The sequence below is a fragment of the Corvus brachyrhynchos genome, unplaced genomic scaffold, assembly GCF_000691975.1.
Source record: "Corvus brachyrhynchos isolate BGI_N302 unplaced genomic scaffold, ASM69197v1 scaffold101, whole genome shotgun sequence".
In the NCBI taxonomy this organism is placed as follows: Eukaryota; Metazoa; Chordata; class Aves; order Passeriformes; family Corvidae; genus Corvus; species Corvus brachyrhynchos.
In genome coordinates, this window is record NW_008237239.1 from 11,781,363 (window position 1) to 11,796,538 (window position 15,176).

General features: G+C 38.8%; 1 protein-coding gene across 1 annotated transcript in view; it reads left to right on the forward strand.

Annotated features, from left to right (window-relative positions):
- Positions 1–1,418: 1,418 nt before the first annotated feature.
- Positions 1,419–15,176, forward strand: part of COL24A1 (collagen type XXIV alpha 1 chain) — a 123,567-nt gene continuing 109,809 nt past the window's right edge. Inside the window, exons 1-2 of the mRNA XM_017729593.1 lie at positions 1,419–1,506; positions 7,636–8,936. Coding sequence (XP_017585082.1) covers positions 1,419–1,506; positions 7,636–8,936 — 1,389 coding nt within the window. The remainder of the gene's footprint in view (positions 1,507–7,635; positions 8,937–15,176) is intronic.

Below are 15,176 nucleotides of genomic sequence, written 5' to 3' on the forward strand. Positions count from 1 at the left end.
ATGTTTCTGAAATGTTTGAATTCCAAACCCTTTAAAGAATTAGTAGGACTTTTCACTAAATACTGCTATATGTGTGTGTGTATGCATATGTACTTATAGATCTGTGAAGGACCTTTCCTTTCTGTTTAAACCATATATTCCTGTATAAAATGGTAGTGTTTTCTTCCTGCCTTTTTTTTTTTTTTTTTTTCCCCTGTGAAAATCTGACAAATTAGCTGGCAAGATTAGGTGACATGGAGCTATAGGTGTTCAGTTGCAACTCTGTTACTTTCAAATACTCTTGATTCCGGATACTCAAGTGCTCTCTGACCCAGTCCAGGAAACATTTTCAGTCAGTCTAGAATTTCATATTATGAGAAATCACTGAGGTTGCCTAAATTAATGAGCAAGAGGGTTGAGCTGGGGCTTGAGTGTGCACTGACTAGTTAGTATCAGAACTATATTTCTGATATTTTTGAACTATTTCGTCTTAGAACTAAGTAGTTAGAGGTTACTATAATTGTTACATACATCTGTGCCTGGTTGTCCAACAATAACAGAAAATATATTTCTCATTTATTAAAAGATTCAGTCATTGATAAGAGAGTGATTAGATGTTAATCTGGCTAATAAGATAATTAAGTAAAAAACAGCAGTCTGTTCTTAACTACAGTAAAAATGTACTCTGTATAACATTCAATGCTTCTAAAGCAAATTTTGAGCATATAATCTAGATCAATCTTACATGTGTTTGTTGGAACAACTGAAACATCAGTGTGCTATCAATATTATTTTCATACTAAATCCAAAACACAACACTCCACTAGCTACTAAGAAGAAAATTATCTACCTGGCTGAAACCAGGACAGTGAGCCTATGATAGCTATCAGTATCACACACTTCTACCTGATCATGGAGTTTTAAGCTAAAATGTGATGGGATTTTTTTTACTTTTTTGAGAGCATATCTTGCTTGTAGCGTGATAAAGCTTTATAACACAAAAACAAGTTTGACACAAAATTTCACTTATGGTAAGGTGATGTGATCTATTGAGACGACTGATAGGAGGTCAAAAATATCTAATGATCTCTACAGGAATTAACTTGTCATTTATTTTATGGTTTCTTTACAGTACATTTTTTTTTCTGCCAGGAAGAAATTTACTACATAGCAGAATTTATATTTGAAAGCTGCTGCAAGAAAATATAAAGCAGATGCAGTCATTTTATTAATAAAAGCCAGTGTAAAAGATATGTGCTGTCTATGAGGGTATACACAACCTTGATCTTTGTGTAAAACGCCTTCTCAGTATCAGTGGAAAGTTGTACAATGTGATGGCTTTGATTCAGGACTTGCTGAAGTCAGTGGTATCCTGCCATTTGGGTCTTGAATAAGGTTTCTGATTCCTTGGAGTTCTGAAATTGTAGATGTTTTCTCACATGTTTTTTCTTTCTTTCCCTTTTAGGAAAGCTCTCCTTTTTATTGCAATATGTGTAGCTGTGGGTGTTGCACAAGTTCCCAAACAAGGTGAGAATGCTTTGTTTATAACAGGATTTCTATAATCTGTTAGTAGATGAAAATAAAAGGCTGTTGTTCCTCGTGACCTTAGGTTCAGTTCCTTAATTCATATGAGTTAAAGAAAATACCAGTTACAGCATGAGAGCAAAAGTTTAAAGCACCAGTTTGGAAAAGATGACCTTTTGAAAATTGCTCATATTTTCTGTCTATGAAATTGCTTACATATTTAAGCAAGCTCTTCATAAAAAGGAAGCCTTGTACAGTGAAAAGGCTTTGATTGTGTCTTCACTGCAAGTGGGAGTCCTTGGGGGTGGCAAGCTATAACTGGGTTACCTTTGCACTTAAGGCTGTGCAGGCAAACCACTGTGTATAATAAAGGCTTAGTCTAGGCTGGCATCACTAAAGCAAAATGTGAAATTTGGTATTCATTTGGCTTTGCATTCAGATGCAGATGCTAGTGAGGAAATAGGGTTGTCTTGTTTTTAGTTTCTTTTTTAATCTGCCAGCTGTTACAACAGCACCAGATGTGCAGCTTGCTCTGGAGACTGCTGTGGGAATAAAAGGGTCCCAAAGTGATGGAAGCTAATGTGCCATTTAGTCACTTCTTGTTTGCCATGAGAGTGGCAGCATCAGTTATCCACCCCAGTCCTTTGCTGTACAGGTGAAGCACGAAGTAGGTCATCCTTGGCTGGGTGAGTGTGTTAACTGCAAATACTCATCTGAATACAAACAGATGGGGTGCGTGGTTAAGACAAGACTCATTCCTGATAGTGTTTTGCTAGAGCCCTTTGGGATATCTCAGCAACCTCCCACCATTCTTCTCACCAATGCGTTTTTCCTGCTTGTCATTCCCAGAGATTGGCAAGGCTTGGTTTTTCCTTCAGTCGTGTTTTTTTTGTTTTGCTTCCCCCACTGTTGTGTTTGTAGTTTTGCCTTCCAATGTTGCCCACTGCTTGCCTGGTAAGATGAGTTGTTGATTTTTCACATCCAGCTCAGTAGGGCCCATGCGCTTTTGTGATGATGGGATTTTCCTGGATTTTTATAATCTGAGCCAATTCTCACTGGAGGAGGGGCAGCACTGTTAGATGTGTGTGGCCTGCCCTGTCCCAGGCCTGCAGGGATGGAAAGGGAAGAGGCTTTTTTAGGGAGGCAGTTTGCTGCTTCCTTGTATAGTGGGAGCAGGTGAGGGATGCTGGAGACAGCTGTGTGGTGACAGTTTGAGTGTCTTCATCCCTCCAGCCCCCCCTCCTCCTCTGCAGAGAAATAAACCTTTTCTCTCCCTTCTCACACTTTACCTGAGAGGATACACCTTGTTCGATTTGGTATACTGCTATAAATCATGTTCAGTGAAATATATGTAAAGATACAGTCTCAGTCTTTAGGAATAGTACTTTGAGTGGGGCTTAAGGACACACAGAATTAATGTGTCTTGCTGGCTTTCCTATGCCAGTCATCTGATCTGGTGTCCGGGAGAGCATTTGTTGCAGCCAGGTACCTTAATGTACCCAGATGCACCATCACCTAGAAAATGGGCAATCTGATAAGTAATTACTCTTGGTTCTGGTGGAGTTGATTGATGAATGGCCCTTGTCTTTTCCCCTACCCACACTGGAAATGAGAAAGGGAGAAATGTATGTATTAAGATTGCTGAAACAGAGAGAGTATCTCAGAGATCCTGCCTTCAGAGTAGCTGTGAGTATGGAAGAACGTGGGAAATGAACAAGAGGGGCTGAATGGAATATGTGTGTGAAACAATCCAATAGTCAAATCCCTTAATCCCTCCCCAATTCCTTTGTGGGGTTATTTTTGTGCCACAAGAGGGTCAGAAGGCTTTTTGCCAAAGCTGGTGTTAGATTTTGCCTTCCCTCATGAAGCAGGAAGGTTGTGAATTTTCAAAGTTCTCCTAGAAAGTGGAAGGAAAGCTTGACACCAAAAACCCCAAAAAAATTTTCCTTCAAGAAGTTGAGCTGTTACAATTTGGGGGACTAATGGCTTGAATAAGCAGTAAGTGAAGACAGATGTTTTGTAGACATGGGTAAACAAAGAAAACTGACGACTGATAGGTAAAGCAAATAGTGGTTGTCATGCTGGGAGGAAGAATGAGAGGGTTCCCTGCTCCCAAAATCCTGTGTGCTGCCAAGAGCTTCTGAAAGCCTTAAAATAAAAATACATGTTGGACCAGAAGTGAAATGACTGGCCAAAAAAGTTTGGAGCAGCCTTTTGGCTTGACAGTGGGTTAACAGGCAGCAAGTCAGCAAGGGATAATTACTTCATACTTACTTTTTTGATGTCATTTCTCACACAACATTTATTTGTGTTTAGCTCTCTCAAGACTTGTCATTGTTTGCAGAAATCTATTTGCAGGATAAAAAATAGGAAATAGTCTTATTCGTCATCATCCTTGCTGATGATTTTTCTTTTTTTAATAACTTTTAAACTATGCTCTCTTTTCAAATCAGAACTGCCAAAAATCTGGCAAATTTGCTTGCAGTTTGAGGTTTAGTAGCAATAGGCTACTAAATGTAATTTTTAAGCTGACTCTTTTAAACCAGTTAAGGCTTTTTATTTTATACTTGAATTTATAATACTTTAGATAGATCACATGCATTACTATTTTAAAATAAAAATATGTAATTAAAATATTTTTAAAATACAAGTATTTGCCCAATATTTCAAGTTAGGATGTGATATTTAGACACAACCTTAGGTTGGACGAGCAGCTGTTCTCCTTGTGCAGTCATCTGGCCCAGCCAGTGCACAGAATTAGCGGAGCAGTGTATTCTGCTTTGGGGATTATTTACATGTGTAAGACTGCATTGCCCGGAGCTCAGGACCTGTGTTTCTTTCCAGCTTCCCTTCACAAGGGCAGTGCAAGCACAGCTTTCTCCTCCAGAGCTACAGGCAGACCAGGCAGGACAGGGTCCTGGGAAAGTGTGATGGTTCATTAGTAGATGCGCTGTGCTTCGGAGCTCTACTATAACCTGACCTCTATTATCAGCCTGACTGATAAAAATACAGCCATAGTAAATTAATTGCTCTGAGGCAAAACATCTTGAGAAATTGGCACACACAGGACTTTCTGCAGAACTATTCTTTCTCCATACCTCTGTCTGCACTGGCTACTCGCCAGGATAATCTTGGCCCATCCGTGAATCTCAAACATGACTAGAAACACTACAAGGTGTGTAATTAATTTTCAAGATGTACAGTGCATTCAGGTTGATATTTTGGTTCCAATTTATAAATCACTCTCAAGGAAATCTCAGGCACTTCTCATAATTTACCACTGAAACTAAGCCAACATCTGTCTATTCTTAAAGTTTGCTATGAATACATTCAGTAAACAGAGAAAGGGAAACTGGGAAAGGGGACCTTTTTTTCCACTTAAAGTGCAAACATCCATTTGTTTCAGTGGCTCTTTTCTTTTAATGTAGCAGCAATTTCTTAACTTTTCTTCTTTACTCCAGATTTTTGTTGTGCCATTTAATAGCTTTTTTTACTTAGTATAAGTATGCCCATAGTAAAAGTGCCCTCAGCAAAATACTGTAGCAAGTGCCTGTGTCTGCCCAGCCAGGCTTATTTGATCAGTGCAACTATTGGATATTACTGCGTCCCGCAGCCGTAGGCAGGAGGAGAGAGATCCAGCAGGCAGGAGTTGTGCAGCAAGATTGATTGATTTAATTATTTTACAAACTCTTTTATAGACTTTTTTCTTCATAGTCTAATTGGACAAAGGATCAGCCACGCCTTGGGGTGATAGGCTAAAATCCTAAAACATCCATTGTCAAAATATTTTTCTACTGTGCCATAAACAAGGCTTTGCAAGGTCACAGGTGTTCATAGTTTATAGAACTCTGCTAATATCTTCGTGAGAGAGAAAAGTATCTCACGGGCTTATAAAGAAGCAGGAAAATTTCTTGCTAGCAGCATTTTTGTATCCACAATTGGATACTACAAGTAATTTTTAATATAGGTGTTTCACTGAAGTTGTTCCAGTGAGGGATGGGAACAGATGATATTGTATGCTTCTGTGTAATGCTGTTTGTGAAAACTAGTGTTCAGTTTCCCCTTGTGCAAAAAAATCAGAAAATTTGGGTTAGGGGGACCTTGAACACATCTGGTCCTAACTCCTGCTGAGATCAGGGTCAGTGTTGAAGTTATTTCAGGTTGTTGGGTCCTGTCCAGTTGGTCTTTGAAAATCTCCAAGAATGGAGATTACACAATGTGTCTGTCCCCTGGTCCAGCACTTAACCACTTTTGTGGTGAGAATGCTTTTTCTTTGTACGGAGCTGAAGTTTCTTGTCCTGCAGCTTGTGCCTGTTAGTCCTCAGCTTTTCTCTGTTTTCCCTATGGCCTCAATTCAGATAATGGACAATTTTAATCAGATTCCCCCAAACCTTCCTGTCTCTAGGCCAAGCCAAAAGTTATTCCTTCAGCCTTTTCCCATGTCATATGTTTTAGTTCATAATCTTCTCGTTCCATGTTTCTGTGATTGCATTTTGATTCAACATCTGCAATATTTCTGTACCTTTCACAGACACTCTCACAAGCAATTTTACTAATCAATCAATGCCATAAATGCTGTCTTATTTTGAGACCCTACAGAAAGGGTCCTGGGGATAGGTGGTTTAGCTACTACTCAAGCCTTTGTAGTGTTTCAGCTACATCATAAGGGATATAACAGTGTCTTTATATTTATCCTGAAGAAAGGTATCTATGCCCACCAACTCCAATTTAGCCAAATCTGATTTAGGCAGTATGAAATTAATTGGGTAAATCAACCTTCAGCTGTTGATTTACCCAAAGGTGGCTTTGATTTCTTATCCCAGGACAGATATGATTTCAGTTTATCAGGAGGATAGATAATTGTGTTTCTACCCATTAGGTGAAGATATTTAGCCAGGTAAAAGAGGGGGACACTTTAAGGCCCAGACTAAGGAAAGGCTTAAATCACATAGCTTGCATTGAATGAGAAACTGGAGAATCTAGTGAAAGAACCACTGCCCATTCTGCCCTGTAGGAAGATCTATCCAGACTTCTATATGTCAAAGCCAAACCTATAGAACATAAATCAGTGGGCCAGCTGGCTGCTCTGTCTCTTTAATGTCTGCTGCTGTAGAGTGCACTCTTAATTCAATGTCTTGTCAGGGTAGCTGCAGCCTTGTGCACTTTAGGGGGAGAGATGAGCCAGAAGATGGGAGCACTACCCCTTGGGTCCTGACAATTCTCCTCTTTCTTTGCTCCTCACTACTTCCACTGCTCCAAATTCACTTCATCCGTGGCTCTAACAAGTAAACTGTGTGGAGGGGAAGGAGGCGATGGCGGTGCACTCAGTTGCATCTCCCCTTGGAAAGATCTTTGTTTTCTTTTAGTCAGGCTAACTTTGGCACAGATACATACAGTATACAAACAATTCCCTTTGTAGCCAGCTTAGTAATGGCACAAGGCCCTGCTTGGTGAGTGGAGAGGTCCCTGTGAAAGCACAGCAATTCTTCCCAGGTACCAGTTGAATTACCCCTGCAACACATAGTAGCTCCTTGGCAAGGCTTACCTTTCTATTTTGCTTTGAGCCAGTGACTACCTTTTGGTGCTCTGCTGAGGTGTTACTGTGTTGTGAATAGCTTGTCCCTTCTTATTAACAAAGCAACTGTTCCCTCAAATGCTTTCATTCCAACTTTTCAGATAAAGAGAAAAAGCATAGGTCTTTTGCAGAAGAAAAGATTAAAAAAAAAAAAAAAAGCAATTCTCTGCTCAAAGAGTAGACATGATTAGCAAAATAAATAAGGAACTGACCAAAGTGTATTCATTGATCACTGGAAAGCTTGAAGAGAGCAAATGAGGATTTTTCACTTTCCTAAGTGAGTTAACCTACAATGGGCATTTTGTGGGCCTTTCTGTGTGTTTGTTTTGCTTGGGGTTTTTTTTAAGATGGAAATTCTGATCTGGCTTTAATTATTTGTTTGGTTTATGTGAAAGATCAGTGCCTTCCACTAGGGATTTGGTGGCCTTACTGTGTGAAGTGTATATGCTCAGGGAGGTACAAATTTGTTAAAATGCTGTATATACATTTGTTTATATGGATCTGAATAAATGAGCTTGTAAATTAAATCAACAGTGTGCCTTTATTTCTTTTTACAGCAATAGATGTTCTTCATCAACTAGGCCTTGTGAAAGATGTTCAAGAGCCATCAGAGACAACGGTGCCCTCAACATCCTCTCCATTACCTCAGGGTGTTCGTCTAACTGCATCAGGAATTGTACTAAGTAGTGATGCCCATATTGAGTCCCCGGTCACTCAAGTCATACCATCGAATCTGGGGCATCAGTTCACCTTATTGGTTGGGTTGTATTCTTACAGAGTCAGTAATGCTTTTCTTTTCAGTATTAGGAACAAAAGCAGGCTCCAGTTTGGTGTGCAGCTGCTACCGAGAAAAGTAGCGGTGTACTCTGGAGGGAAGCAGCCTGTGTACTTTGATTATTGTGTTCATAATGAACAATGGCATTCATTTGCCATTGGCATTGGAGACAAGACTGTCTCAGTATTTGCTGAGTGTGGAAACAAGTACTACAGCAGTGAAGTACTTTCGGAAGTGGAGACATTTGATTCAGAGGGTGTATTTACCCTGGGAAGGATGAACTCTCACTCTGTCAGCTTTGAAGGAGTTATATGTCAGCTTGATATTATTCCCTCTGCAGAAGCCTCTGCAAACTATTGTAAATATGTGAAACAGCAGTGTCGCCAGGCTGAAACGTATCGATCTCTGCATGGGGCTTCCCTTGTGTCGCATGGGCTGGATGTTTTTTCAAAGATGATCACTGATGAGGAAAACCAGGAAGATATATCAGCTTATAGATGGAAAGAAGTATCAAATGTGCCTGTTACCAATGTTGCTCAGATTCACTTTCTACCAGACCACTTTGAGTTAAGAAATGACTCTGCATGGGAATTTGCAGAGACCAAACCTCTGGTGCTGGAAGCTTGGCCTCAAACAGAACTCCAGGAGAACGTCAATCTGGCTCTTCAGCAGCAGGAGATGAGCAAAAAAAGAAACATCACTAAAACCCCTGCAGGATCGTATCCAAATAGTTCAGCTAATACCACGGAAGATGCAGGCAGACATACTGAGCCTTCTCTGATCTCCCCTGTAAAACAGAGTAAAACTAAAAGCAAGGGAATGGAAAAAGCAAAACAGCGTTTAGATGAACCAAACAAAAAGCAGCAAATCTTCCACACAACCCTGTACAGTTTGCTTGCTGAGCTCCCTCTGGATAATCAACTCCATCCGGGGCGGGAAGGTGCATTTGATGCTGATGAGACTTATCATACAGAAAACAGTTATGAAAATGGTATTGATAATTATGCTTATGACTATGAAGATCTTGGCAAAATGTTTGAAAGGGGAAGTGTCAGAGGTCCAAAGGGGGAAACTGGACCTCCTGTAAGTTCTCTTTATTACTCTTTATACTATATTGCAGCAGCATACATTTAACAGAGGCTTCGAAAGAAACCTCTCCAAGCATGCCAAAGCTGTCACTGCAACTTCTCCCAGTTGTATTGTACAAATGTTTGCCTGCCCTAAATATGTCTCTTTCTTGCATGTAATTTTTGTGTAAGTGTCATATACTTTTACTTACTGGAAGAATATAAAGACATCCAAGATATTCACATTCTGATGAAGTGGTAGGCAACCCAGACTTTAAAATTTGGAATGCAGCTGGATGTTTGTAACTGTTAATTACAGAGACTGCTCACTTAATAAAATTGCAGGCTAAATTAATGCAGTTCACAAATATAGGTGCTAATCCATAAAAAGAACAACCAGGCTGCTTGGAAGACTGACACAGTTTTCTTAGTAGAGCAATGCTGTCAAAATTTTTAGTTGTAGAAAGACACCAGCTGCAGAATCTAGTCTGCAATCATTCATAACCAAGGTTATGGGGTCAAGAAAACCCACGTATAAAATGGTTTTTGAACAGTCTTAACAAGATTTAGAGATTTTTTTTTTTTTTTTCAGTTTACAGGGTAAGTGATTCTTTTGAACAGTCTTAACAAGATTTAGAGATATTTTTTTTTTTTTCAGTTTACAGGGTAAGTGATTTTGGATGGTTTTTAATGGAAACTCATTTATCCTTTCTTATTGTGTGCACAAGGCTCATAAACTTTTTAATACATAAAAATGTGTCCATATATGTGAAGCTCAGATCAGATCAGAAAGAACATCAGTTCCTGCTTAGCCTGGGAAATATGATAGATTATGCTTCGTGCTTGTGAGAGATTTTGGTTAAAATTTTAAACCATAGCATGAAGTAAATAATTTCACTTGCTTTGTTGTTTGGTTTTGGTTTTGTAAGTGCTCATCTGTGTGCTCATTACTGGAAAGCACTTTGATATGTGTTAAGCAGTTCCTAATATGTATTTGAATATGACCATAAATTTATTGTGTCTGTTCTTTCACCACTGAAATATTTTTTTCTTGTACTAGTTAACAACTAAGAATCTATTCAAAAGTTCAGTTTTTTCTCTAAACAGGATCCAAGCACAAAGGAATTGTTACACAATTGAAAAATGTGTTAACGAGTAATTCACGCTACTCCAGAGGGGCTCTTGCTTAATCTTCTTTGATCGTGAAGTCAGTCTTTTTTTCTCTCTTTGTCCCTTATGATAGCATTTTTGGTAACATATCTCTAAGCATGTAGCTGTCATCAGCATGAGGTTAATTTCCATTTTTGTAGCTTAGGATGTTTAGTAGCTACTAATGGAAGGTTTTAATTTCAACCTGTAGCTTGTTTGTTGTGATTTCAGTCAATTACAGCCAAGAAAGTTAAATCTGTTCTTTAGGTGTCACAGAAATGGCTGCTGATCATGTTGTTGGTCGTTTGCATTACTAACAAACACCAAGCAAATGTTCCGGGTTTTTTTTTCTAGACACGGGCACCACACGTACAGTGGCAAAGACAACAGCTAATTTGGAGTGTTGAAAGATGTCTGTGTTACCATCTTCAATGCCTGTCTTACAGACTGGGGATGGAGAAGTTTGTCTTGCTTAGGAATGCAGATTGTAGTCTGTAGGGAATATGGTGCATTTGTGCTGAGGTGTTTTGCTGGGTCAGGATTTAGATAATATGCCCGAGGTCTTAAAGATCTGTGGCAGAGCTGGGAAGTTAATCTAAACCTTTGGCAGAACTGGGAAGTTAATCTAGACCTTTGTGGGCCCTAGGTTGGCTGAAGGGGCCAGCAGCACCTACTGGAACAGAAGCAAAGCTAAAACGCTGCACTGCCAGAGAGGCTGACACCAAAGGGAGAGGAGGTCTCTGCATGGAACTAAGAACTGTGCTCTGTGGAGATTTTGTGGCTCAGTGTCTGCTACTGTTGTTGGCTTCCGACTGGAAGAGATGATCTTGGTTTGCTTTCTAGTCTAGTCCTCCCATGCAGAGAGGACAAGAGTTAATGCAGCTTTTACATGTGTGACTAACACTTTAGTATGTAAGTGCTCACAGAGCCTTTGCAATGTGGAGCCTAAAAAAGCAATGCTGAAGAACTTGAAAACTTCCCTTGCAGCAAAAAGTCCTGATGAGGCATGAAACCCCCTCTTTTTACTTCTTTTACTATGTTGTGGTTGGTTTGAATCTTCTTTCAAGATTTGAACTCAGAAGTTAATGTTCCTTCTATTGGAATTGACAGGCAAGGACTAGCTTCTGTGGTTCTTAAACTACTCAGCTTCTTTTAGCTTTTAATCATCTACCAGAACTGATTCTTGCCTTGTATAATTAGGCCTCTTATATTCCATGATCCCACAGCTGTGGAATTCACCCACCACTGCAAAGCAGGACTCCAAAATTTAGGCTTTCATTTATGGATACTGTATAAAACAGGGACAGCTATTTCTTCAAAACTATTAAGACCCTGATTAAAATTCTAGCAGTTGCAATGGCCAGAATCCCCCAAGAAAAATATGAAGTGAGTTTAAACTGGAATAGTATGAGCTCCTGAAACACTTCTTTCAAGGGAATGCTGCTCTGTTCATCTGATGAGCCACTCTTTTTTGGGATGCAGAGGGTGTTGGTAATCTGTAAAGATTACAAAAATGAATGTGGTGTGTATTTTTAACTGTTTAATTTTCAAGCTGATATTTTTCATTGCACAATCCTAAAGTAGTTTGCAATAACATAGTCCCACACTGGTAAAAGGAGAGGCTGATGTGAGCTGAAGAGCTGATTTATGTTACTTGCTGGCAGGTAATTGCATCTTCAGGCCTATCTGCACAGGATGTGGCCTTCTAAGAGAAGTGAAGTAGGAATTAGTTTCCTGCATTGGAAAAGCCTTCTGTATTTTCAACACACTCTGCCAGAAGGAAGAATGGTAGAAGACCAAATGGTGCTGTTCCTTCTAGTTGGTAAAGAGAAGCAGTCTGGAATGGTTGCCAAGTGGAATGGGAAATGGCAAGCCCTGCAATAAACAGAATTGAGTCCTGGATGACATGTTCTATTGCAATCAAGAGGTGGGAGAGTAAGGACACTGAGAGAGCAGTTCAGAGATCCTAAATGTGGTGCTAAATGAACAGCAGTAGCTTCCCTTTCACACTTAGTTTATTTCACTTATTTTACTCTTAGCTAGCCTTTCACACTTTGCCTATTGCTCTCTTAGCTTATTTCTCAGTTGAACAGCATTGCTTGTTGAGGCTCTCCCTGACCACAGGGGATATATTGGTCACTTAATCCCTTCCATGCGTTTCCCTGCCTAGGCTGAGAAATCTCTGTATCTGATGATTCAGATAAAAACTTTAGATTCCTGCAGGTTTATTTTTAGTATCAAAAAGATAATGTTATTTTTAAATATTCAAGCATTTCATTTAATTCTCCTGAAACCTGCTGCAGTTTCCTTATCTTCTGTACAACAATATTGAAAAACTTTAATCCATAACTCAAGGCAATATGTATATTCCTCTGATGTTGATGATATTGCTTTGACTGTTGTAGGAATTCTTGACCGAGAAAGGGAGACTTCCACAGCTGTAAAGAAAGGAGGTTAATCATACAGAGATGACTGCCTGCTCTTGGGCATTTGGAAAGAGAAGTGTGCAGATTTTATTGTTTCCAGTGAAATGCAAATGAAACAAGAATTAAAACAATAGGTGGACATTCAAATTTGGTAGGATCCTTGTTGCTCCACAGTTCAATTAATATTCGTATGAAGGGCTTAAAGAAAGTAAACAAAGCATGCTAGGAGCACAAAGAAGAATTCTGAGTGACAGAATTGGAATTCCAGACGGTCTAAAACTGATGGGATTAAATTTAGTGCAATAATACAGAAATTAAAAGTACAAATAGGTGATGGGGGAGTGACCATGGTTTGACAGTCGTGAGGATCATAGATTGATATCATGCTGCAGCAGAGACTTGATGCATCTCACTGCTGTGATGTTTGATACATTAGGAGAAGTGGTGAGTAGCAGAGACAGGCTACTTTTTTTACTGATTTGAGTATGATGAGGTTGCAGTTCAGAGAAGTGTCCTCAACTTTAGATGAGGAGCTTTAAGAAAGATGTAGACAGATGGAAAGGATTGCAGATGATTGCAGTAATAGAGGTATAGTTACAGAAAATATGATTCTGAGCAAAGTTTAAAACAGAAGTGTGTTTAGTAATGAAAGTTAGGAACAAATGTTATAATTTTGCAAAGGGCTAGTTAATAAAGATACTTTTTTGCCTCTTCACATTAAAGTATGGCAAGACAGAGTAGGAAATTTTAGGTGGGACAAAAAGAAAACATAGCTTATCAAAGTAATACCTGAACAACAGAACAAATAATATTAGCAGTGTTAGAAGTGAAATTTTCTTTCATGGAGAGGTTTTAGAATAGGTTTGGAGCCTGATGCTTCTGTTTACTTCACTGCTGCACTGCAGGTATTTTGGTGATGATGTGCAGAAAGTTTCATGGGTTTTTTGGTTTCCTGAAGGACTGTCTTCATATTTGATGAATCAAGTGTTAAGCTGGTATGTTTCTTTAACTTAGTCTTTTAAAAAGGAATGGTTTGAGGTCAGCTGAATTTGAGTGGTTGAGATATAGTCAAGAGTCTTTAAAAGAGAAATTTCAGAGCTGTTTCATAAGAGAAAGTTCAGTGAATAGGACTTAGATATTGAATGGCATGAGGATCAACATATGCCTGTGCAGACGTTTTAACTACTTAATGCAGAATTTACTGCTGTGTGTCTGAAACCTTAGAGACTTGCTATATGTAAATGAAATGTTTCCTATTACCTCTGGGTAATAGGGCAAGTTTAAAAGATCTATCCATAGAAGGGCTTCAGTACCTAGGAAATGTCTAGGAAAGTTCCTTACATTCATTCCAGTGAGCATTTAAAAGGTCGTGAAAGTTTCTGAAAGAGTAGCATCTGCTTTTATTATTTCAGGATTAAACAATGATTATTTGAAATTTGAGCTTCTCTGCCCAATAGATAAATTAAATGCTTACAATTCATAAAGCTGGTAAGTTGTAGTACCTTTCTTAAGATACAAATTAGATGTTTTGAGCAAAATGATCTTATTAAATGAATTAACTTTAAATTTGCATCTGTAATATTTATACAAAGTAACTTTTGTTTTGTTTTATTTGGTAGTGGTGGTTAAAATGTCAAATGCTAAAAATCACATTAACATTTCTAATTGCTTCAGGTTTGTTTAATTACTGTTTTCAGTAGTTGAAGGAAAAGCTATTCAAACAAGTGACTTACTTCTTGGTTTAAGAGAGATTGGCTCACTCTCAGATGTTGATTTCTGTGGTTTTCATGGATGCCTGAGAGGCCTAAGTAGCTTCCTAGCAAGCATAAAAATAGTCATGCTGATTTGAGGTTGTAGTTGCTTTCACAGATTGTAGAAATACATAGGATGGAATAATGTTGAACTGCTAGCTGGGAAAGCATGACCTGGAAGGCTTAGGTGTGCTCTACTAAAGTCAGCTCTCAGCAGAGATGTTGCCTGAGTTGCAGGGAGTCTGTGATGGAGGCTAAAGAGTAATGTCTCTAGTTAAGGAGAGTCCTTGTTAATATTTTAATCAAACACCTGAGTGGTTGGGGCAGCTGCTTATTGTTGTGAACCAGAGGCTTCATCTACAACAGTTGACTTTTAAAACCCCCTGGGAAAGCATCATTAATCTCTGTCTGCCTAGTTCAAAATATATTTTGCTGCTTCTTTTAGGGGTTTCTGAGGGCTTGGTTGTGATTAGATTTTCCTTGTTTTGTGGTTTTCTTTTTGTATGAAAAGGGATAGTTACTTATGAATTAGTGTAATCAAAGTGAGGGTTGATTGGATTTGAGTTTTTGTTTGTGTATTTGTTTTCTGTTGCAAAGGAAGCAGATAACGTTTAAAAAAATTAAGAAGTCACGTAGGGAAAAATGTTCTCATCGCCCTCATTCAATAAATCAGCAACAAAGATCAGGGATCTTAATACTCACTAAGACTTCTATTAGGAAAATGGTGAGGTTTAGCTATGAATGTATTTTTAAGGAAATGTCTGAAACAGGGATTGAGAAGATCAGAAATCACAAAAGAATGCACACGAGTAGCAACTATTTCACTTAATAAAAGATAGGTTTTCTTTTTCAGTCCCATGATAATTATCTAATCAAAGGGCATCTCTTAACTTACAATTTGAGAGGAGATATTGAAAGCAGATTGGTTCA